Source organism: Meles meles, chromosome 15, assembly GCF_922984935.1.
Source record: "Meles meles chromosome 15, mMelMel3.1 paternal haplotype, whole genome shotgun sequence".
NCBI classification, from domain to species: domain Eukaryota; kingdom Metazoa; phylum Chordata; class Mammalia; order Carnivora; family Mustelidae; genus Meles; species Meles meles.
The window spans coordinates 40101088-40125038 of record NC_060080.1 but is presented as its reverse complement, the minus strand read 5'-3'; the positions used below and the strand labels follow the sequence as shown (position 1 = coordinate 40125038).

At 46.2% G+C, this 23951-nt stretch overlaps 1 protein-coding gene across 4 annotated transcripts in view; it reads right to left on the bottom strand.

The window, feature by feature from the left end:
- Positions 1-2374: 2374 nt before the first annotated feature.
- The window catches only part of ST3GAL5 (ST3 beta-galactoside alpha-2,3-sialyltransferase 5), a 49372-nt gene continuing 27795 nt past the window's right edge, over positions 2375-23951 (bottom strand). For 3 of the 4 annotated variants that reach the window (XM_045979362.1, XM_045979363.1, XM_045979364.1), the window contains exons 4-7: positions 14770-15113; positions 10221-10407; positions 8519-8677; positions 2375-3237 (exon numbers count right to left, since the gene is read on the bottom strand). In XM_045979362.1, coding sequence (XP_045835318.1) covers positions 2989-3237; positions 8519-8677; positions 10221-10407; positions 14770-15113 — 939 coding nt within the window. In that variant the 3' untranslated portion in view covers positions 2375-2988. The remainder of the gene's footprint in view (positions 3238-8518; positions 8678-10220; positions 10408-14769; positions 15114-23951) is intronic. The other variant, XM_045979365.1, reaches the window with a different exon arrangement.

Here is a 23951-nt window from a genome sequence, read left to right as displayed (position 1 = left end):
CACTCGGGTTTTGTAAACCTGCCAAGGAGGAGAATAAGTCGCCATTTCTTAATCTTCCTACGTACGATGCTGGGCTAAAAGGGTCTCTTGAGACAGTAACAAGGCCAAGTCAACAATCCCTTTGATAATCAAGTCCCAGAGCACTGGGGTTGGAATATAGCCACAACGAAGTGGTCCTTGGTTTTAGAAATCTTCGCTATCCTGAGGAGACTGGGGCATGACGACTTTTTTTCTTTTACAACTGAGCCTCTGTGTCAGCCACGCAAACTACACTAAGCTCATCCCTGTTCAACATGAGCAGTTGGAGTCAAAAGGCTGGTCTGACAACTTATTTTAACCAATGGGCCCAACAAATGATGACACCCCCCAAATCTGTGAAAACAGACATCGCCAATGCCTTATCGATATATTCTTGGGAAATGAAAACCCCCGTGCCACACAAAAGGAGCTATAAGGAAAGGAAGGGGAATACCTAGAATGCATGAGGTTGTCTAGAAAATCCAATTCAGCTTTGCCTAAAAATATGACCCATGTCATAGGGAGATACTCATCTAGTCCACAGGCATTTTCCTAAGGCCAGCCTAGGTTTCTGGAGACAGTCTGCTCTCTGTAGGAGAGAAAAAGAAAAAAAACAAACCCAAACCATACAACCCACTGAAATTTTCTGTGGCCCAAAGTTCTGGTAAGAGGTATGTTAAAATACAGAACATGCGGAAGCTATCCTCAGTTGCCTCAAAATCAAGGACCACAGCCACGTGAGAGGGATGTGCGTGCACCTACGAAGTCGGAGGGTGACATGAAGCCTGTTATTGGAGCTCCACCTGTGACATCTAGAAGCACCTAGAGGTGGGTTCCCCAAAGGGCGAGTGTGTGGCGTGTGGGGTAAAGGAGGAGGAACTGCAAAGCCTAGGAGGCACTTCTAACACACAGCTGCCACAGTGCTCAAAGTTCTTGAAGACGGTCTCTGATCAACTAGAACCGGCTGGTGGATGCCATGAAAGTTCTCTGAGAAAAGTATGCCTTTTTATGCACTTCCTCCCTGCTGGGAATTCAAAGACGAGAGGCCTGGGAAAAGCCATTTAAGGATGCAACAAGGGATGTACAGAGGAGAGGTGGGCAGAGGCCCAGGCCTGACACGGGCTGGAAGCTACCAGGTGCCGGGCCTGGAGCCACACACTTCCCAGTGGGCCAGCACAGCGTGGCACTTGGGTCCACGTGAGCCCACAGGGAAGTTGTCTAAAGAAGTTCAAACCCTGGCTTCAGTCAAACTGTTTAAAAAAAAAAAAAATTCAGGTTTCAAGTAGACCCTGAAAGACGAGGGGCTGGAGCTGAGGGCTGGGCTGGGGAAGGGCTGGCCTTCCCTGAGTCACAGACAGCCACAGACTATCTTCCCGAGTCTCAAGTTTCAACGCTGTCACTTAGCTGGCAAACATTTCCAAGCATTTTCTTTGAAACAGTATTTTATAAAAGAGAAAGCAAAATCCATAGAAAATGTGAAGTCACCAATCCAGAGAAATACTATTTGGTGATGCCAGAGACTCTGAGCTTGACCCCAGGGCCCCAGAGATCCAAGGGCCCCTGTGCACACGCTGTGATGGGCTCCCTAACCTGCGTGTACTGGGAGAGGGGGGCAGATGCCGAAGACACCAGAGCTGTGGGGGACCAGGACCACAGAAGCAGTGAATGCAGGTGAGAACTGGACAGGGCAGGGAGGGAGCAAAGTAGCTGCTGACCCTCAGATGACCACGACAGAAGGTGGAACAAGCCTGTGTTCTGGGAGGAAGCCACTGGCACTTGAGGTCTCTCCAAGAGTCCCTCACCAGCTGTCTGGGGTGCAGCCCCCTGGCAGGACGAGGCACCGTCTGCTGTCGCTCCCTGCTGGCATCCCCCACTGATATCTCCACCTAGCAGCATCCAAGGACATTTCGGGGAGATTACTGACTTTTCTTTTTTTTTTTTTTTTAAGTGCTCAAATTAAGTAAACTATGAAAACTCCTCAAAAGCTTTTATTCTTTTTTTTTTTTTGACCTGCGCACTACCTGGTACACACTGCCAGGTAGGCATTAAAAAAAAAAAAACTTTTTTTTTTTTTTTAAATAGGCAATTTATAACACTGGGAGGATTTTATTTCAGTGTTTCAGAAAATGTGACTTCTTGGAAAGGGTTTATCCTTCTACAACTCTGGAGGACAGAGATTGTGTGCTAAATTTTATAAGCCACCAATTAACATTTAAGTGCTTTGGAAGGGCAGTAAAAAAAAACAAACAAAAAAACCCTCCCAGGAAATTTAAGAGCTGTCATCATTTTAGGGGAGAGAGTTGCTTCTGTAGCCTAGGGTGGCTTCGTATATTCTGTAGATGCAGAAAATGTCTTCTGTGTCCCTCCCCGGCCAGGGACAGCTAGGACAGCTCCTTTGGTGGATGACAGCAAGTCTTCTGGCAGAAGGCAGACCAACAGAGAGGGGCCGGGAACTTCTCCGACCTGCCCAGGCCTCACGCAGCAGCACAGCTGACCTAGTACCCATGGTTTAGCTCCTGAGCACGTCATCCCGGAAGCGCCTCGGACATGCGTCCCGCCAACAGTGACAGGGAACCAGAACCTGGCATTCAGGGCTCTCATCGAAGGAGTGACCTCCATTCTCCTTCCACTCAGTTACCTGGTATTCTATGTGCAGTAGACATGAACAGAGTTTTTATAAATTAAATAATGTTCTAAAGCACAATAAAACATCATTACATACAAGTCTCTTTGAAAAGTCTTTCCAAGTCAGTTCTCAAAATTATCTTACAAAATGTTGTGCAAAAACACTGACCTCAAATAAATAGTGGGGACAGAGTGGAGAGTGAAACTTGTTTATCGCTTTTTTTAAATTAAAAGTTAAAAACACCAGCTGCACTTCAAAGGATTTGCAGGACGCAGTCATGGAGGAGGCTCTGAAAACCAGCCTTCAGAGTCGGAGCTGCATTGTCAGATGAGGTTTGTTTGTGCTCAGAATTCACAATGGACGCCTCCGCTGAGGTCCTCCACCACACCCTCCTTGACCAGCCTGACGAGGAACCTGGTCTCCGTTGTCACATTATGCATGGTTTGAAAGTTCATGGCAGCCATGCAGAGATTGTCGAAGTAGTGCAAAGGTGTTTTGGGTTGATTGAGGTCATATCCAAAGCCTGCCAAGCTGACTTCATCACACAGGTGCGTGGCCAGGACGACAGCAATGACACCAATGGTGGGCACGTTCTGAAAAAGAGGAAAAGACAAGGCTTAGGGCCATTCACTGCTTTCCAAGTGGCGCGCATGCTCTGTCAGTCACAGACGCTGCCGGGGGGCTGCCATTTTATACAGCGCACAGTTTCATTGATCACAGAATCCTGAAGTCTGAATCTAGACGCTGAAACGTGGTCTGTGATGCGAAAATCTTTGAACACACCACTGAGAGGTGGCCTGGCAGGTCCTCTTGCACCAAACAAAAAATGTGTTCCTTTGTAAGACTTCTACCTCCTGGTCTACTACGTGATGACCAGAACCGCGAAGCAAGTCCATTTCCTTTCTGACATGATGAGTATCTTCATGGAACTAGGAAAGTCCACAGGACTGTCTACCATCCTTCTTGGGACCTGTTTCTGGAGGCCGGCCCTTCCTTGCTGGCTCCTGTGGACGGTCTCTGCCTGAGAAGAGAGCAGACTCCGCTTCTGCCAGCAAAGACCGCGCTCACTTCTCACCTCCAGCTATATCCCACCGAAGTCCCTCCTTTGCTTTCCTGGCAAATAACGCTTCTAGGCCATTTTCACATAGACAGCTGCTAAGCCAGTTTCTGCCCACCCTCTGGGTGGGCAATTTTTAGGCCCAAATGAAGGGTTTCCACATTTGTTCCTTCTAAAATGTATCCTACTAACTGTATCCTAATGTGCCAAATGTCTGAACGTTCTGGATTCTGATATTACCACTCCCTCCCTCACATCTGCTAGCTTGCCCCTTGCCAATCTGGAATGGTGCTTTCTGGATCTCTGTCCCAGTCTTGGGCAAAATCGGTACACAGGGCAGAGAGAAGTACAGAAGGCCCTACAGCAGTCGAAGCACTCCGTGAAGGCCACCGGTTACCTACAATGACACTTGGTTGCATAGTTTTTCATGTGTAAATGTACCCGCTTTGTTCATCCTACTTGAGTCAGTGGCTTCCAGAAACAACTCTCCTTTTCCCTCAACTGGAACAACAGTGAACCCTTCAGGGTTGATCGTTAAAATGGATTAAGGAAGCTCTATGGAACTCATCATTTGTTCATAGCCACCTTCTGCTCCTTGATGTGTGGCATCTGCATCACTCGTTAAAAGAAACTCAACAGTTGCTGAAGACAAGAGAAATTAACCCAGGGGCACCTGGGGGGCTCAGTGGGTTAAAGCCTCTGCCTACGGCTCAGGTCATGATCCCAGGGTCCTAGGATCAAGCCCCAAATCGGGCTCTCTGCTCGGCAGGGAGCCTGCTTCCCTTCCTCCCTCTCTGCCTGCCTCTCTGCCTACTCTAATCTGTCTGTCAAATAAATAAATAAAATCTTAAAAAAAAAAAAAAAAAGAAGTTAACCCAAAGGAAGATGTCTTCCTGTTTAGCCACAGGACCCTAAAGTAGTATCCTCTCTTACCTGTGGCGGGCTCTGTACCTAGCCCACCGGGAAGAATCAATCAGTGTTTCTAGAAGGAGCATGTGAAATCAGCTGCACAGAGGGGCCATGTATGGAGAGAAGCTCAGAAGCCATGAAGAACCACTCAGAACGTACCCCCTAGGATCACATCCTCTCATCCACCAGACCTCCCTTTCTGCTGGAAAGCCGTATGCATCAACGCGAGCCCAGTCTGCTGTTTATTTCCAAGCTTTTCTCTATGCATCTCTATACACACATTTTTACTTTTAAACAAAAATGGGATGGTATACACGCTTAGTAACTTGATTTTCTTATTTATTACAGTATGGAGGTGTTTTCTTACCCGTCTTCCTGCGTCCTTAACACTCACACAATACTGCATTGGCTATACACAATACGTTTAAATTATCCCCTAATGAGAAACGTTCAGGCCATTTTCAGTCCTTTGCTGTTAACATTATGGTGAACGTACTACAATACCCACCTTTGTAGATTTCGCTTTTTATCTCTTTTTAAAAGATTTTATTTTTAAGTAATCTGTATACCCAATGTGGGGTTAAAACTCACAACCCCAAGATCAAGAGTCACACACTCAACTGCCTGAGCCAGCCAGGTGTCCCTTTAATTTTCTTATGATAAAATTTTTAGAGTAAAATTGCTGGGTCAAAACTGTTCACATTCACATTTAAAGCTGATAAGTACTGCCAAACTACCCTCCAATTTATAATTCTACCTGTATTCCTGCCAAGCAAGGACATTACCTAGTCCTTAAATCTTTGCTAAGAAAATAGGGAAAAATGTCACTGTGGCTCTAATTTACTTGTATTTAATTCCTGCCAAAGTTGAACATTTTATCATGTATTTCTTGGCTGTATTAATTTCTTCTTTTGTGAAATGTCTGTTTGTATCTTTTCCCCATTTTTTTTCCATTGGCCCATCTTTTCTTTTTGATTTAATAAGATCTTATACTTTGGGAGTATTTATTATCATATATATAATAAAACTTGCCCTGCTTATTTTGTGTTGTTTCTGATATCTTTTGCTGTTCAGTAACTTCATATTTCATGTAATTAAATCTGCTAATTTTTTAAAGGTTACTTTTAAAGATTTTATTTATTTATTTGACAGACAGAGATCACAAGTAGGCAGAGAGGCAGGCAGAGAGAGAGGAGGAAGCAGGCTCGCCGCCAGGCAGAGAGCCCAATGTGGGGCTCGATCCCAGGACCCTGGGATCATGACCTGAGCCAAAAGCAGAGGCTTAACCCACTGAGCCACCCAGGCGCCCCTAAAGGTTACTTTTAAAATAAAACTCTACCTACAGGGCGCCTGGGTGGCTCAGTTGGTTGTGTCTGCCTTCAGCTCAGGTCATGATCCCAGGGTCCTGGGATCCAGGCTGGCATCAGGCTTCTTGCTCTGCAGGAAGCCTGTTTCTCCTTCTCCCTTTGCCCCTCCCCCCTGCTCGTTCCCTCTCTCTTTCAAATGAATAAATAAAATCTTTAAAAAAAAAAAATTTCATGGGTGCCTGGGTGGCTCAGTGGGCTAAGCCGCTGCCTTAGGCTCAGGTCATGATCTCAGGGTCCTGGGATCGAGTCCCACAGCGGGCTCTCTGCTCGGCAGGGAGCCTGCTTCCCTCTCTCTCTCTCTCTCTCTCTCTCTCTACCTGCCTCTCTGCCTACCTGTGATCTCTCTCGCTGTCAAATAAATAAATAAATAAAATCTTTAAAAAAAAATTTTCATTTCTTAAAAATAAAAATCTACCTACAAACCACAAATGAGCATTTGTTTTTGTTTAAGAAATACTATGAAATTTAATAAAGACACAGAGTAGTTGAGAAAATACAGAAATCTAAGGATAGTGAAAACTCTCTATAACTTAAGAATCTTGCCAAAGTCCTCTTTTTTAAAAAGCTGTTTTGTTGTAATTGATGTTAACAGTTTCATTAAAAGTTGTAAGTTCATGTCCTGGGGGATCCTATGTGCTCCCATGTGGGGAAACGCAGCAAAGCAACTTTTTTTTTTTTTTAAAGATTTTATTTATTTATTTGACAGAGAGAGAGATCTCACAAGTAGGCAGAGAGGATGGGGGGAAGCAGGCTCCCCGCTAAGCAAAGAGCCCAAGGCGGGGCTGGATCCCAGGACCCTGAGACCATGACCTGAGCCGAAGGCAGAGGCTTAAACCCACTGAGCCGCCCAGGCTCCCCATAAAGCAATGTATTATATGATGAATCCAATCACAGACCCCCAACAGCGGCAGGGGCAGAGCCACTCTCCTCTGAGACGGAAACAGCACCACCTCCTGACCAGAAACACCGGTCTTGGACATGCTCCTGCAGTGGGCAGAACCTACATGGTCCTCTCGGCCTCCCCACAGATGGAGCAGCAGGTGAGCCCCCGAGAGGGCAGAGCACCTGAGAAAAATGGTGGCCTGCTAAGGGAAGAGCTTCAGCTGTGCTCCCAGTGAGCTGGGCAGTCAAGCCTCAGGCTGTAGCCAGAGCCGGAGTTAGCTGTTACCGGAGCAGTGCGAAGAACTAGTTTTTGTTTTAAGGAGCCTATTTAGGGATTTGTTTTTCCTAGTAAGCACAGAATTCTTCAAGATTTACACAGGTGCTTTAAAGAACATTTTAAATTAGAATTTGAGTCATGGTTGGGGGAGCACCTGGGTGGCTCAGTTGGTTAAGCGTCTGCCTTTGGCTCAGCTCATGATCTCGGGGTCCTGGGATCGAGTCCCACACTGGGCTCCCTGCTTGGCAGGAAGCCTGATTCTCCCTCTCCCTCTGCTCCTCCCCTTCTCTCATGCTCTCTCTCTCTCTCAAATAAATAAAATCTTAAAAAAAAAAAAAAAAGAGAATTTGATTTATTGGGAAAACAGAAGAACCTGCCAATCTGTCTACTGGTTACTGGTTGACCACACCTAAGAGTCTAATTCAGTGTCTGCAAATTGTGACCCTGACCAGCCTCAGGTATCTGCTACGCAATATCTCAGGTCCCCAGTGTAAGCAGTGCCCTACCCCCACTACTAAATTCCTTGCTTTCCTTAATATACAGAGATTTTGCTTAAAAGTTTAAGAATGGGGCGGCCTGGGTAGCTCAGTCAGTTTGGTACCCAACTCTTGATTTCAGCTCTGGTCTTGATCTCAGGGTCATGAGTTTAACCTCTGCATTAAAAAAAAAAAAAAAGCTTAAAGATGATTTCCACTGCTTTTAAAAAAGTTATTTTTAAAGACACAGGCTTAGCTATTCAACTCATAAAGAAACCGATAATAAAGGCATTGCCATCCTCCTGGTATCAACACCAGCTTTGCAGGAAAAGAACTTCTATTGCAGTGAAAGAACTACAGAGAACACAGAGGTTCTCCAATTAGGCTGCAAAATAAAACCGCCCAGGGGACTTTGAAAATCCCAAAGTAGGGACCACAGCAGAGAACAATTAAATAGAAAGTTTGGGATGGGACCCAAGCATCAACGGAAAAACACTGCTCTAGGGGGCGAACTTTACATACCATCATCTCTAAAGTGATGGTAAATGTCAAGTCTGACCTGAGCGGCCCAGAGTTAAAAATGTAAAGAACTTTCCAGACCACCAAAGTGCCTTTCACTCTGGAGTCCCAGGGTCAGAACACCTTAAATAGTATCTCAGTGACCTAGATGTTAACATGTGGACTATAGGAAGGAGATGAGTCACCAAGGGAGAAGCCAAGTAAACACTAAGGGGGCCTGAAGTCAAGATACAGAACAGCCAACATGCACCGAGCCTGTGTTCACTGAGTACGTTTCTACACCAGGAGATGCTTCTGGGGATATAATTGAGCCTATGTGAAATTTGTACGGAGGTCTCCCTTCCAACACGGAGATGAACAGTTAACTTTCCGTTGCAACAGAAGTACCTTATCTCGGCCCCAGAACCTTGACTGGGGCTCCGAGTACTGAAGGATGTCAAAGGCAGTCTCTTTGATAATAACTGGATTCAAAATCCTGAAGTGTTTCGGCTGTAGTGGGATTTTTTCCGCCACCTGCTTCCAAAAGAAGAGCCGCACCCAAAATGGCTAAGGGAAGAAAGCAAGCAATCATTAGGGGGACTGAATAAAGCTATCCTGCCATCAGAAGGCAAGCATGCACCCCTGCGAAGCAGCCCAGAGCTGTGGGCGGGACCCCACATGGGCTGGGGGGCTGCACTCCGTAGCACAGTCCCTGAGATGGACGAGTCTGATGCCCCCACTCAGAGGAGCAACCCCAAAGGACCCGGTTTACGAAGGTGGCACTGGACAAGAAGAGGAAGGGCAGAACCAGCTCTGGTTTGTTTGGAAAAGATATTCCCCAGGGAATGACCCCGAAAAGCATCATATGTCCCCAGGAAGACCAGGTGAACAGATCTAATTTAAGGGTATCTAAGTACCATGAGTGTTCCACTCAGATCAGACCCTCCCCCTGCATCCTCTCTCGGCTGACTTGGTCTAGTTCCTAGTTCTGTGAAGTCTCCTGGTAACTGACTGCAAGTCACCTCCCACATGCTTCATCTTCCAACTAGACCAACTTCTACCCAATGGAAAATCCAGAAGATCAGGATGAGCTATATCAGGCTTTGCAGACAGAAATTCTCCATCGGATGGTGCTTATGTGAAAAGTCTAATATATCCTATTAACTTTACAGAAAGCTAGTTTTTATGTGTGTCTATAAATGTGACAGTTGACCTATGAAATTTATTTCAGCGTAATGGGTGGGGTGGCCATAAAATAATATGATCAATTATTATAACAAACAAAAGGGAATATGACCAAGTTCATAAGGGCCATTTTCTCAATATCTGCCCCTCTGGAATTCTGTGCATTTCCTCCAACAAGGGGATTGCCAGCACAACATTTTTAGACAATCTCTTAGGGAACGTTCCTAGAGGTTTTACATATATCCTTTTGAAAATCCGCAATAATGGTTTATATTCATCCCAGTAAATGTAATTTCTGGATTAGCCAAAAGGCATGTAAATTCAAAGGTAGGTGAGCAGTAATAACAATTTTGGTCCAAAACCTGATATTCCCATTAAGTGATGATCACAATTTCCATGTGACTTACTCTTAAATTCTGAAAGTAGTTCCCAAAAAAGGAGTACTGATGGTTTCTACAAAGGCAATAGTTATTTAAAAGACAACACAGAAGTATAATTGACCCTTGAATGACACAGGGATTACCATCTCCTCCCCGAGTAGCTGAAATCCACAGAGCACTTCTGACTCCCCAAAAACTTAAGTACTAGTAGCCTACTGCTAACCAGAGGCCTTACCGATAATATAAACAGTTAACACGTATTTTGTGTATGTATTATATATTGTATTCTTACAATAAAGCAAGCTAGAAAAAGGAAAACATTATTAAAAAAATCAAAAGGAAGAGAAAATGCCTTTACAGTACTGCACTGTTTATCAAAAACCATCTGTGTACCAGTGGACCCATGCAGTTCAAACCCATGCTGTTCAGGGGTCAACTGTATACATTCCACTGTGTTTGTTTAAAAATAGAAGTCTGTAATTACAGTTAGAGACCCCTCCACTTTTTGCAAAGGAACACTGGAGAGCTGAATTTATAGTGCTTACCAGGGTTTCATTTTTTACCATTGCTTGAAGCCAGTTGAAGTCAACACTCTTAAATAAAACAGCCACAAACAAGTCATTGGAATAATATTCAAGGTCAGACAGTGGTGCGCCCTCTGGATAAGTCATCCTGATAGTAGTTTTATTACCAACATGCTCCGAATATCCTTCAACTGGTGCACTGTTTAACCTATTTGAATAAAAAAGGCAAAGATAAATTGACAAAGCAAGCCATCAGCTACTTCATCACATCGTGCAAGATCCCTTCCTCGTGTCCCCCGCATGTCTATAGGGCTGGGAGTGAGCTGTGGGTTGGGGGGTAAGGCCTCCCTCCCGGCAGCCTCGAGTCCCTGAGGGACGCCCACACCTCCTCTACAAATGTCAAGCAATTCCAAATAATCCTGCCATTTTAAGCCCAAACATATTATATTTTGGGCATCAGTAATGTTTCCTTGAAAGTTTCCCGCTGTGCTCAGATATTAGGGGTTCTTGCCAGAATTTCAGAAAGGCAATCAGAAAGCAAACTGAGAAACCAGGTGAGGCAGACCCAAACCACAATTGTAGTGACAGGGTTGGGACCAAGGAGGGCATCAGGCCCAGGTACATCCTTATAGCAAGGACTTGGGACACTTACAACTATTAGATCAAAAAGGCTCTTTCCAGTGTCATAGTTTCGGAGCAGGTTCTAAGAATTCTTTTGAAAGCACCACCATCCACCTAGCTAAAGAGTTTAGTAATCTCACAGTCTGTCTGGTTCTTCCCTTGTATTATCACACTTGTGTTATCACATCTATATGATCACACCTAGATCTCGGCTTTCTTCTCTATTCTACTGCCCCTTCTTCTAGATCTGATACCTACCTCTGGATTATCAAAAGATATTATTACACATGAGACCAAATGAAAGGCATGCCCCTGAGGCAGTTATCCCCCTCACCCCACCTTTCTTTTCTTTTTAAATTTTTATTTTAGTATATTTTTTAATTAATTTATTTGACAGAGAGAGACACACAGGGAGAGAGGGAACACAAGCAGGGGGAGTGGGAGAGGGAGAAGTAGGCTGCCCACTGAGCAGGGAGCCTGGTGTGGGACTCTATCCCAGGACCCTGGGATCATGACCTGAGCCAAAGGCAGATGCTCAACAACTGAGCCAAGCAGCCGCCCCTTTTCTTTTTTAAAATAAAGGATATTATATTATATAAGTACATATATAGAACCTGTATTTTCTCCGTGTTCATTTCCTAATTCCGCATACTGTTCTGTGGTTCTGCAGTTCTAGAATAGAATGTCCTTATTCTTAGGAAATGTACACGGATTTATTTAGGTGTAAAGGGGCTTGATACTTGCAACTGACTATCAAAGGGTTCAGAAAACGATAATAGTATAGATAGAAAGAAAATCATAAAGCACTGTGATAAAGTTGTTACCAGCTGGAGAATGTTGGGGGGAAGGGTGAATGGGAGGGTCTCTGTACTATTCCTGCAACTTTTCTGTTAAATTTGGAATTGTTCCAAACCTAAAAGCTACTCCCTCACAACATGCAGCTTCTTAACTGATATTCTCCCTCATAATCAGGCTAAGCCACCATTTCTCTGTCCCAGGCATTCAGTGGCCTCCCAGTGGCCACGTATGAAGTCCACACTCCCCAGTCTGGTGACATGTGGGCCACCACTGGGCATCAGTCCACCTTCCCGCCCCTTGCCCACTCTCTCAACTCCACTCTCCTTGGAGAGAGCAAAGTGGAGTCTCTCATGTCAGGCAGGGCCCTGAGTCTAGCAATGACGTGGGTAGGTAAGGTAGAGCAGCTAGGAGAGATCGCAGGCTGACCCCCCCGGGACCGCTAAGGAGCAGAACCACAGGTGGTCTGCAGGGCCCCAAGATGAATTTAACCCATTTAAAGGGGGACAACTTTGGCAGCAAACTATCAGACGCCTCAGGCCTGACCCCACTCTATCTGACCACTTAAAAAAGGCAACTGCCACTGAAGGCTCCGCCTGACTGATGTCTGAGCGGAAGGGAGAGCCTTCCCTGCTGGAACACCGGAAGGAGGAAGTGCCCAGAGCTGAGCCAGATGTGACCCAGGCCTTATCTCAACCGCATGCCCACAGACCGACTTCACATTTGGTTCCTTCACTCCCTGTGCCCTTCTGTTTACCTCGTTTTTTTGCGTATGGTCTGTCTGTATGCTATGTCAAAAGCCAAGTTTAATCACACGGTGAACGGTCATTTGAGCTTGGAATCCTGAACCTGCTTTCTGACTGTGACTTTTCTGATTGTGACTTTGCTATATGACTGAATAAAGCCGACACAGTGGAAAGACACACTCATGTGTGCGCCTTCCCAGCGTGCTGGGAACACTCCTCCTGCCAGGGTGAGGCTCCACACCCACATTCACCCTGCCTGCCTCCTCCCTGAAGCACCCAATCCCACTGCTTTGCAGGGCCCCCTGCCTTCCCCACCCCACCCCCCTCTTCTGGCCCAGAGTGTGCACCATTGGCCCCTCCAGTTTGCCTCCTCTCTTCCCGTATGAGTCATGCATGGTGGGGGAGCACAGGGCCCTGTCTACCTGCACACACACCTTTCAGCTGCTCGCACGGGGCCCGGGATTAGGTGCTGAAAGCCTCTGACTGTTGCGTCTGGATGGCTGGTATCCGGCCTGGACCCTGGACCCTCTAGTGCCTCAGGGTCCTCACTGGTGACACTAACAGTGATGGCTTCACGGAGGAATGAGAAGCTCTAAAGCACGTGACACAGCGTCAGGCCCACAGAAAGCATCTGGCGCAAGGCAGCGGTTACCGCCTTCTTTACCCCAACCTTTACAGTCCTCAAAGCCCAACCCCACTCCTACTCCCTCACCTCACGCCATGCCTGCTTTCTGACCACTGGGGCCTACCGCAACCCTTTTGCCTTTAAACCGGGCTCTTACTGTTTCCTCCATCTCTTGGTTCTTAGCACAGTCTGGTTCTTTCTACAAATACCCTACAGCCCCTGCCCCTCCTCTTGTGCCCCCTACCTTCCTACACATTCTCCAAAAATAAGTGCTACCATTTATTGAGCGATTAGCCCATGCCCAGCATTAAATGCTTTCCACTAAGTTCTAAGTGCTTTACGTCTGTGAACTCATGTTGTCTTCATGGTGAGGCTAGAAGGTGCGTACTGTTTGTTACTGCCTCCAGATGAGGAAACAGAGGCCCAAGACAGGTAGGAAACTCGCCTGAAATCACAGCTACTGGGGACAAAGGCATTATGTGAACACACCACGTTTAGGTTCAAAATATCTGAAATGGATCTTGTCATCCTCTCTCACTAACCAGAGATTTTCCCCAACTATTCTCATTTCTGACAGCAGTTCCACTAACACCTAAGACTCCCCAGACTAGAAATCCGGCTGTCCTCTGATATTAACCATCAAGCTGCCAGAAAGTCCCATAGTTTACTTTTTCAGTATACCTCTTGGAAATGCATTAGTGTCCATTTCCACTTTCTCTACCTCACAACAGGCCCACACACTGGATGTGTTAACCACAACCTTGAAACCCCCAGCCCTAGCCTTTCCTGCCTTCAGTCAAACTCACACACTCGGGCTCAGCAAATCTGATGAAGACCCAGCGTACACTGTACTCCTGGTTCGGCGCATCCTTCAGATAGGGAGAATTTATTACGACATCTCAAGAGCCTTAAAAACATTCAAGCACCTTTAAGCTAACGATTCTAAGAATTCTTAGAATTATTTCCAAGGAAATAATCAGAGATAAAGACATAAGTTTGAGCTATGTAAGGCATTTTCACAATAACGAAGAAACTGAAAAATTCAAAATATCCCGCAACAGGAGAACTGTTGAATCGCTTACGACAGTCTCATTTAAAGGAATATTAAGCACTTGGAAGAGTTAATTTTCCAAGAACTATTTAATGGACTCAGAAACTGTTTATTATTATATTTAAAAAGCAAACCATTTGATAAGAATATAAATGTACTCATTAGTCTGTCTATAGAATAAAACTGGAAAAAACACAGCAAATTCATAATGGTTGGTTATCTGGGCTCCGAGGGGTTATTTTCTTCCTTACCTTTTTCTAGATTTTTTTAATCTTCAAGAATGAACATTTTTTTTTAATAAGAAAAACAATTTTTAGCCAGCGAAACCAGAAAGAATCTAGGATGAGTGGAGTTCAGACTGTGTGCTTCCTAGGTCCCCACCAGCCCTCCCTTACAGGGCGCACCCATACGCAGCCCTGCTCCCTGAAGCAGGGCATCCCACCAACTCACCCTCCACACCATGCACCCCTCTTGGTCCTGCCTAGCTCAGGCTTCCTCCTGAATCTATCCAGCCTTCCAAACCTCACCTCCTCTGCAAAGATTCTGCCAAATTAGGGTCAGTGTGGCACAGTGTGGGGCATCCAATCACTTCATGTTTGGGGGCGTCCATCACTTCTCAAGCAGTAAGCCCCCTGCGGGCAGGGACTGGCGGTGCTCCCTGCATCCCACCCTGTTGCTGGTGCGACGCCAATCAACAGCAGTGAGGTGGACCCTGGAGGTGAACGCATGTACCTTATCACGACATCGAACTGGTTCAGGGCATGGCCCAGCGCTAGTCCATGGAGAATTCCGCCACTTCCAATAACCACACAACGCCTACAGCTCTTGGCTCGCAAGTGTTCAGGCAGGTCATGCTCAGGTAGTATCTCCAAGAGGGTCTGGACTTGACTGGAGAACTTCCGGAAACCAAAAGGCGGATCGTACTTGTACTCGGCTTCGTTCACCTTGGGGGCCTCCTTCACGAAAGGCGGTAAGTCCGGGCTATACCTGTGCTCAAACAACCGGGCCATGGACTTCTTCGCGAACTTGGGTCGGCACTCCTTTCGCAAGACTTGCTGAGCATACTTCTGAGCTCTCTGGAATGAAATCGCATCAGTCTGAGTTGGGAAAACCTCTCAGGCTTTGGAAATATCCTCTTACACACTGTGTCCTGTGATGTCTGACAGAGCTCCCTGTTGAACGTCTGCTTTTTAGAGTTAACTGATGCTCGGAAACGTAAAGAAATGACCTGGGAGAGTCACAGGACAGGGAGCTAAACTCCACAAGAATCCTTACTTCATTATACAAGGAAAGCATGTCCTCGTACCCCCACCTCCTACCCCTAGCCCAAGCTAGTTCCCCAAATTAATTTGGGGTGAGATAACATACTTTGAAGCATCTCACGTTTTATAAAACCTGTCCCATGCTACCACAAGGATGAACCTTGAGAACGTTATACTAAGTGAAATAAGCCAGTCACAAAAGGACTGTCTGATTCCACTTACGTAAGGTCTCTAAAGTACCAGGATTTGTAGAAACAAAAAGTAGAATGATGGTTATCAGGGACTGGAGTGGAGAGGCAGGGGCAAATGGGGAAATGCTGTTTAATGGGTCCAGAGTTTTGGTTCTGCAAGCTGCTAGAAATCCATTCCATGGCAATGTGAACACACTTAACAGGGCTGAACTGGACGTTAAAAAATGGTTGAGATGGTAAGTTTTATGGGTTTGTTTTTTTTAACCACAATTTAATAAAATTTTATATTTCAGGCTCTTATCTAGCAGGAAGAGAAACTGATTTATCAGTTGGGCAATGAGCATCATAGAGTGTGGAATGCAAGTTATTCTAAATGTAATCAGGGCACAAAGTCATGTCAACATAGAAGTGGTCTCGGTTTTGTACATGAATTTCCCTGCACGTTAATGCTTTGCCTCCATAAGGAATGACTGCTGAAGGCCAAGTACAGTCGTCCAGCTGAACGAAGCACCCTGTGACGGGACATGGTCCAAAGGCCCACTCACCCCAGGGCTTCCTCCTGCCTCAGTCTAGCCAGATGCTGCCTCACAACCACTTGGCGGGAAGTTCTCCCCCTCATCACTGTGCTTTTTGTCCTTATCTCCATATTCAGCAGCCTTGGCCCTGTCTTTCCCCTTCTCCCGCCAGGCTACTATCACACACTTACACACACACACGCCCACGCATGCGTGCATGGGTGTATGAAGTCCCAGAGTTCCTGGGGTATTTATTTTTAGGATTGAATGTATTTTCTAAACTGTGTCTATACTATTATGAGAATTATTACTGTTGAATATTGTTTTTGAATATATGCCCCAACTATGTTTTTCCTCAAAGTTTTATTAGTTTTATTGTCTGGCTCCTATATAACAAATATTTTTGGAGGAAAACACCTATCTTATTATAGCAGAAGGCCCCCTGCTCCTCCCTTTTTGAGTTACAGCTTCAAGGAGTTATCAGTACCTGGGAAGAGCACACAGTCTGCATCTTGAGGATGCGGTCCCGTTTCTGGAAAGGGGAACTGATATTCTCTGGGTACAGATGATGCTGCAGACACTACACATGGTCACGGTCATGGTCTCCCATTACCGACTCTCCCACACCTTACAGTATGGTCATTAGCCTCTCAGTCTCTGGGCTCAAGGTGGCATAACCAGTAACAGGGCTGCGCTGGTGCACTAACCTGGTCTGATAACTTCCCAGATGCCTAAAACCATAGCCTCTGTCTACACAGAGCAGCAGACAAACACCACCAGTGAGAATAAGAGATCAGATACAAATTGGCATCTTCATGAGCATCAGCAGGAAAGCCATGCAAGGACCAGTTGTGACCCTGAGCAGCACCAGCAAGGAAGGCCCAGCCCACGTCACTCTGCAGCCCACAGAGACTCGCCACCCTGTCAGCGGGGGCAGGGTGAACAGAGGGCCACCCACAGGACACACGTCTGTCTTGAGACTAGAGGCCTGAAGGTTACAAACAGCAAGTCTTAGAGAACAAGAGGCTGAATCCTTCACTGTAGAATGACATGTCAAACATCTGCTGTTGCAGATCTCCGAGGACAGAAATGAGCACCTGAGAAGGACCCAGAGGAACCCAGAGCAGCTTCGTGATCGACGCACGACTGGAAAGAGCAGTAGGTGAGTGCGCCAGGAACCTGGGCTGCCAAATTTCCTCTTTAGAAGTTCCATTTAGAAGGAGGGAAATTTTATTCCATTTCCACTCTGGCAAAGAGCTCCATTTCAGGCTTCAAATTTAATTTTCTAGGCTAGGAGAAGAGCACAAGGCTTGGTAAGCACCCTCTGACTGTGACTCTCTCACAGCGGCTTGCAACACAACAATCCCAGGAGGAATGAATGTTCGAAAGGCCACTGGAACCATCTACGGTGACAGCAGTTCCTCTTCTCCTTCTGTTTCACCTCATCTAGAGACGTGTTAGAAGCCCTGAAAAAGCCCTGGGGATCGTTTCTTCTAATGCGAAGCTGGTCCAGCCTCTCTCTTGCCTCCTTCATGCTTCAAGGTGCAGCCAAGGAAAGCCTGGGGAGAAGCGTGCCTCGAGGAGCCATGACAAAGAAAGGACTGTGACCTTCCTCTTCCTCCTGCTACAGAAAGCTCCAAAGCTGGTAGCCAAAGCAGGCCAGAGAGGAAGGACGTGGAGAGATCTGGGTGGCATTCATCCAGGGTGAGGGCCACAGTGGGGTCACAGAGAACCGGAGACTCTCGCAAAGATACAGGAACTCCCACTTCTCTCAAACCAAGGCAGGAAACGAGGGCTTCGGTTTTTACAAGTCTTCCAGGCTGAGCTCACTGGTTGCCCACAACTAAAACTAAACAGACAGCTGGTAGTTCCAGTTGTCAGTGAGGTGGTTATCTGCCACAGGAGACCATGATGTGAATATTCACTGAAGGGTGTTTAAAAAAATCAAAGTAATTTTCCTCAGCAAAGTCTCCACTTTTGTTTCTACTGCCTACTTTTGAAGACAATACTTCTCAAAAATATTAGTAAGTGGCATAATTCTTCGTGAAAGGCAATGTTCTCTTTTCTTTCTTTACATCTGGGACAGGGCATAGCACTGAGGTTGAAGCAGAGTTTGGGGGCTGGAGCTAACCAAGCCCGGTGGGATTCCAACTCAGCCACAAACCATGTGAACGGAAGCCATGAGTTACCTCATGAAACTTTCAGTTCCTGTCTGGAAAAGGCTGGTCCTTCTCTCCTCCTCACAAGGCCACTCTGTGCCCCTGACATTACATGTGAAGACTGGAGTACCATCACAGAACAGCAACCATGGGCAAAGCTACTGCTCCCCTGAACTCACGTTCAAGTTAGCCATCTGGAACCTTCCACCGGCTACCAGCGGGGCAAAATCTGAATAATCAAGCCACAGAAAGAACACCACAGTTACAACTCAAGCAGTCAGTGGCAGCCGGGGACTGCTCGCTGAGGGTGGGGACAGAGAACAACAGGTGAGCAAACTCACTCGGGTGACAGAATGTTTTAGAATTGGACTGGGGTAAAGGTGATGTAACCATGTAAATGCACGGATGCTATCAAACCGTATGCTTAAGAGGAGTAAATCTTATGCTGTGTATATTTTTGTCACAGTAAATGGTTAGGAAAAAACCATCAGAAGATCTGGATGCTAGATACAGTTCTAGATCTATGAACCAGCAGTGTAACCTTGACTAAAGCATCTGGCCCTACGTCAAGGCTTCAGTTCCCTCATCTCCGATATTCGAGGATGGTCTGGGGCAAGGGGCCAACACTGAGGAGAGGAAAAAAGCGGTCTAGAGGTGCAGGCCCCTGGACTAAAAACGCAGCCCAGGTCACTCTGCTTACCTTAGCTACATGAGTGTAGATCTGCAGAGTCAGAGAGAAGTAAAATTGGCCATAATTAACTACACAGCAGAAAATACAGTCCCCCGGGTGGTATGTGGTTTTGAGCTCTCTGAGAAGAGAAAGGGCCTAGTTCAAACTGTTGCAACCATGTGGCCCAAACCTAGACGGACAGGAATGCGCCCTCGTCTCTCCTCAGACAACTTTTAAATGCAATTTCACATCTGCAATGCACTTTCAAAGTGTCCAGATCCTGACAGAGACCACTGTCAGTCTTTTTAAAGAAATGGCATGTTAAGGGGCATCTTTAAATAGAAAAGCCAAAACCCATGACCACCATGGCCACACTTCTGCTGCTGTATTAACACAGGCCGGGGCCAGCACAACCAGACCATGCTCAGAAACAAGGGTCAGCAGGGCCCCCAAACATGGCAGGCTGCAGAATATCCTCAACAGAGCCAACGGGGCCTCATGGCTTTGAGACCATCTTCTGCTAACCTACATCCTCAACAATTAAAATCTGTCTACTTGCTCTCGGTGGGAAGGACCAAACTCCACCAACCACCTGGAGACACGGTTTTCTTTGTAGGGAGCTCACCCCACCTCACAGGCATTCAGAACACTAGGACCACTTCCTCTACTCTGGGGACTAGAGAGGGGGTTTTTGATTTTGCTTTAGTGAAACATGATCTGATATCAAATTTGGAACTGGCTCAGTGTGGCATTCAAGGCCTTTCCCTCTTTGGTCCTGGCTCATTTTCAGTCTTCTACCCTGCTGTTCCCCCACCCCAATCCTCAGTGATATCCAACTCTAGCTGTATGTCTAATCTGCAAAGCCCTGGGGGGCACATGCTTTCTGCACACACTGCTCCCTTGGCCTGGAATGAAGCAGGACAACCTGTCAGGACCACTGTGAAAAGTGGGGCATTCTGACAGTGTCAACAATGTGAAAAACCTATAAAAAAGAGTCTCAAGTAAAAAAATAAAAAATAAAAACACCCCTAATTGCACCATGGTCATAGCAGGCCTTCCCTTTCTACTTTATTAATTTCTGAACTGACCAAGGCTTTCACAAACACGTTGCACTTTTATAACTACCCCGAGTCTTTCATCTTTCTCCATAACTATAGGGAACTTTCTACTTTATTCATTTCGGTATTACCCAAAGTTTTGGTGTTATTTTTGTAACTGGAAAAAATAATGATCTTTTAGATTTAGAACTGGGTTGATGTAGCCGTCCCTGTGGGCTGCCTACCGGGTCTCCATTTCCCTGCTCCTTCTTAGGGAACTGTGGTTTTGTGTGGGAAGCTAACACCCCTTCTCCAGGTAGGCGGTTGGGCCTGGGAGGCTGACCTTGCCCATCAGATACTCCCAATGCCCTTGTCAGGGATTGGTCAGGAATCCTCACTGCAGCCAATCAGGGCAGGGCACTGGCAGCCCTGAGAGGCTGTTATTGGCCCTGCAGTGAACTTCAGTTTTGAAACTGGTGCCATCAGCCTAAATGGAGGACTCCTAATCATGGTTTAGGGGGAAAGGGATGGTGAGATTTTTTTTTTTTTCCTTCTGTCTACTATCCACTGGTGGATATGAGGAGTTGAACAGAAACTACCTGACCTATTCCTTAAAGGGATATTAAACTTAATGTACATTACTGGAAATACTCAAAGAATTGCCTGTTATTTAACTGTGGATTTTCTATTCCATTAGAGTTCAGAGATCATGCACCATACCATGGTTCAGTAATATTTGCTCTCTCTCTGGAGTTGTATATACCTAAGTACATATTCATTAACACAAAATGTTAGTACACAATCCCCACCTCCCAGGGCTTGCTTAAAGTGGGAAAGACAGTTGAAGTTCTGTAGTGTAAGTGTTTGGATTAAGGTATAAAGGCATTTCCAGAAGACAGAGAAGGCTGATCAGACAAGACTTCTTAGATAAGGTAACTTCGGAGCTGAGAGTTCATGTAAAAGATAAGGAGCAGAGAGGCCAAGGGAGGGAAGGGTTCCAGGTAGAGAAGTTAGAATGAACACAGTAAAACAGGGGGGAAAGTCTTCTCAGCAAATGGTGCCAGAAAAACATCATATCCACATTCAAAAGAAAAAGGCTGGACCCCAACCTCACACCATATACAAAAACTAACTCCGAATAAATTAAAGACCTACACTTAAGAGCTAAAACTTTATTATAAAACTTGCAGAAGAAAACACAGGCTTAGGAAATGGATTTCTTAGATATGACATCAAAAGCACAAGGAACAAAAAGAAAAATAAACTGGACCTCATCAAAATTAGAAACTTTTGTGCTTAAAAAGAAAGAAAGAACTTTTGTGCTGAGAATGACACCAGCAAGAAAGTGAAAAGACAATTCACAAAATGGGAGAACATACTCACAAGCCATATTATCTGATTAAGGGACTGGTAGGCAGAATTTTTAGAGAACTCTTACAACTCAGTAATATAAAGACAAATAACCCAATGAAGGACTGGCCAAAGAGCTTGAATGGACATTTCTCCTTAGAAGACATACAAATGGCCAACAGGCACACACAAAAAAGAGGCTCGTTATTAGTTACCAGGGAAATACAAATCAAAACCAAAAAGAGGAAGTAAGAAAGAAGCTCAACCAATGGACTGTGAGGGGATTTAGTGCCTGGAACAGGCAGGGCTGGGATATGGGGCAACAAAAGGAGGCTGAAGAGACTGGCAGGAACCAAGGCACAAAGAGCTCTAAGACCAGACTCGAGAGTTGATATTAAAGGTAATGTGAACAAGTCAGAGTTTGAAACCGGGAAGCACTATATCAGATTCAGTTTTTGGAAATACTACTACCGCCATAGTAGGGCTTGCCTGGATGTAGAAAGGCAGGTAAGGAGACATGAACCTGGGGCGACAGGTGACAGCAGAGCATGTCAAAGGGCACCTGGAGCATTATTCCTGTTCCCGGAATCCCAGAATGTCTACTTTTATAAACACCATCCACGTTTGCGAATCATTTCTACTTTAGATGAGACAACAAAATGCTTACAAAACTACTATGTCAAATGGAGTATGGGAAGTTTCAGAGAAGTCTCAATGTACAGTTGAGGTTCTGTGTCAAAGGCACTGAGTCGGGGACCAGCACTGAGAGCAGAGAAGAGACCAACTGATTCTTTCCAGCCTGGTACTGATAAAATTACAGAGAACCACAGACACTCGGGGTTGCAAGGGATCAGAAAAGCCCATGAACCACCAATTGTCTGATGCCTGAATTTATCTACAGGACCAGTTACCCGGCTTTGCTTTAAGAGCTCCGGAGATGTGCCACAAAGGCGGCCCATTAATCCCATCTTCGGACGCCTCGGACCATCACATCCTTGTCCTTTCAGCTTGGCTGCTGTCTCTGGATCCGCACAGCTGCCATTAAGGCCACCTGAGCAGAGCTGCCCGTCCCGGAGGCCCGCAGCTGCCATGTGCAGGCCTTCTGTCCTTCTGGCTACGCAAACATTCCCATCCCTTCGGAGGTTCCTTGGGGACTTGGTCTCGAGTCTCTTCTCTGGTCATCCTCAGAAGTCATTAGGACTCCTTGGGGAAACTTACGGAGTAATAGGCATAATGATCAGAGCATTTGTCTGAGCTCTGCAGGGACGACGACGAGCAGACCATCCCTGGTCTATTAAAACAGCGTGCAGGGAGCAGCTGTGGGCAGCCACGGAACAGGCCCTAAAGCTGTGAAGTGGATTTCACCCCAGCTGCTGCTACAGCACGTCTTCTCCATCTCGTACTTGTGAAATGGGGCGTTGGACCCCGGCACACCCGCGCTCCCGTCTCTCCTCAATTAACCCAGTCTCGAGAGTGATTATCTTTGCAGTCAGATAGATGGTCCACAGCATGACTAATTAAACGGACGAGAGAAAGAGGCCACAAAGAGAATGTGGACAAGCACAGCGAGGAAGCAAGGAGAAGAGCTCATGGCTATCAGGACGTCTGTAAGGCCAGCCAGAGAGGCAGGCGGGAGGCCCAACCTGAGGCAGAGGACCGGCCTGGCCCAGCAGCATGGACGAGCTGATGCTGGCGGGGTGGAGAGAGTCGACCAGCCTCCGCGGACAGCCCAGCACAGGATGGCAGGCTCTGGGACACACCACGGCTCCTCAGAGCCACACCACGCGTTTATTAGTCACGCTCTTCTCGTTTTCTTGTTTCTCCCTGCCTGTCTCACGGGACAGGACAGGCACTTTGCAGGACATAGAGATGGAAGAAAAAACGCATGACTAAAAACCCAGACTATTAAAGCAGCTCCGTGCACATTATCTTATTCAACTTTGGGGACTGTCCTGTTCCACACATCCACACATGTTGTTGTCCACATTTCAGCACTGAGAAAACCAGGACTCAAAACAATAAGTAACTTTGCCCAAGGTCTCGTCTTTGACTAAGTGGCATTCAGACTCGAAACTAGGTCAGAAATTCAAGGTCCCACCTCTCTGCATCAGCCTACCTGTAACTTCTGGCTCCTCTCTGTGGCCCTCCCCTACCCAGGCAGAGAGCAGCCAGCAGGAGCTCGGACTCTGAGGGGCGCTGCTGAGTCCAAGGCCCGACTCCACCCTGGCCAGTGAAGGTAACCTTAAACAGGCCGCTTACTCTCCCTGCCCTTCCATCGCCTCAGCTGGGAGGTCAGGACAGTTCCCATTAGGAGGGTTAAATGCAGTTATATCACTGAAGCACTTCTAGAACAGTTAGACAGTGCACACTAAACTAGATGAACTGAACTGGTTAACTAAACTGGTCAACTGAACTGGTTTACTAAACTTTAGTAAACTAAAGTTCACTAGATGTGAACTTGGGCAAGCAGCTTAAGCTCCCAGGCTTCATCTGTCAGAGGGTGAGAATACGGGGACATGTCCTTGGCATGATGTCAGTAAAGCGCCCACACACGTTGGTCTCCTTATTGCCTGCCTACCTGACTTCAGAGCATCTCTTCTTTCATCCAGGATGGAACATTATTGCATCATCTAACCACTCGGATAATCCGTGAAGTTAGCATTTACTAGGTCAACTGATTTAGAAAAATAAATATGAATTAAAAGGAAAAAGCTTGAAACACGGTGTGAA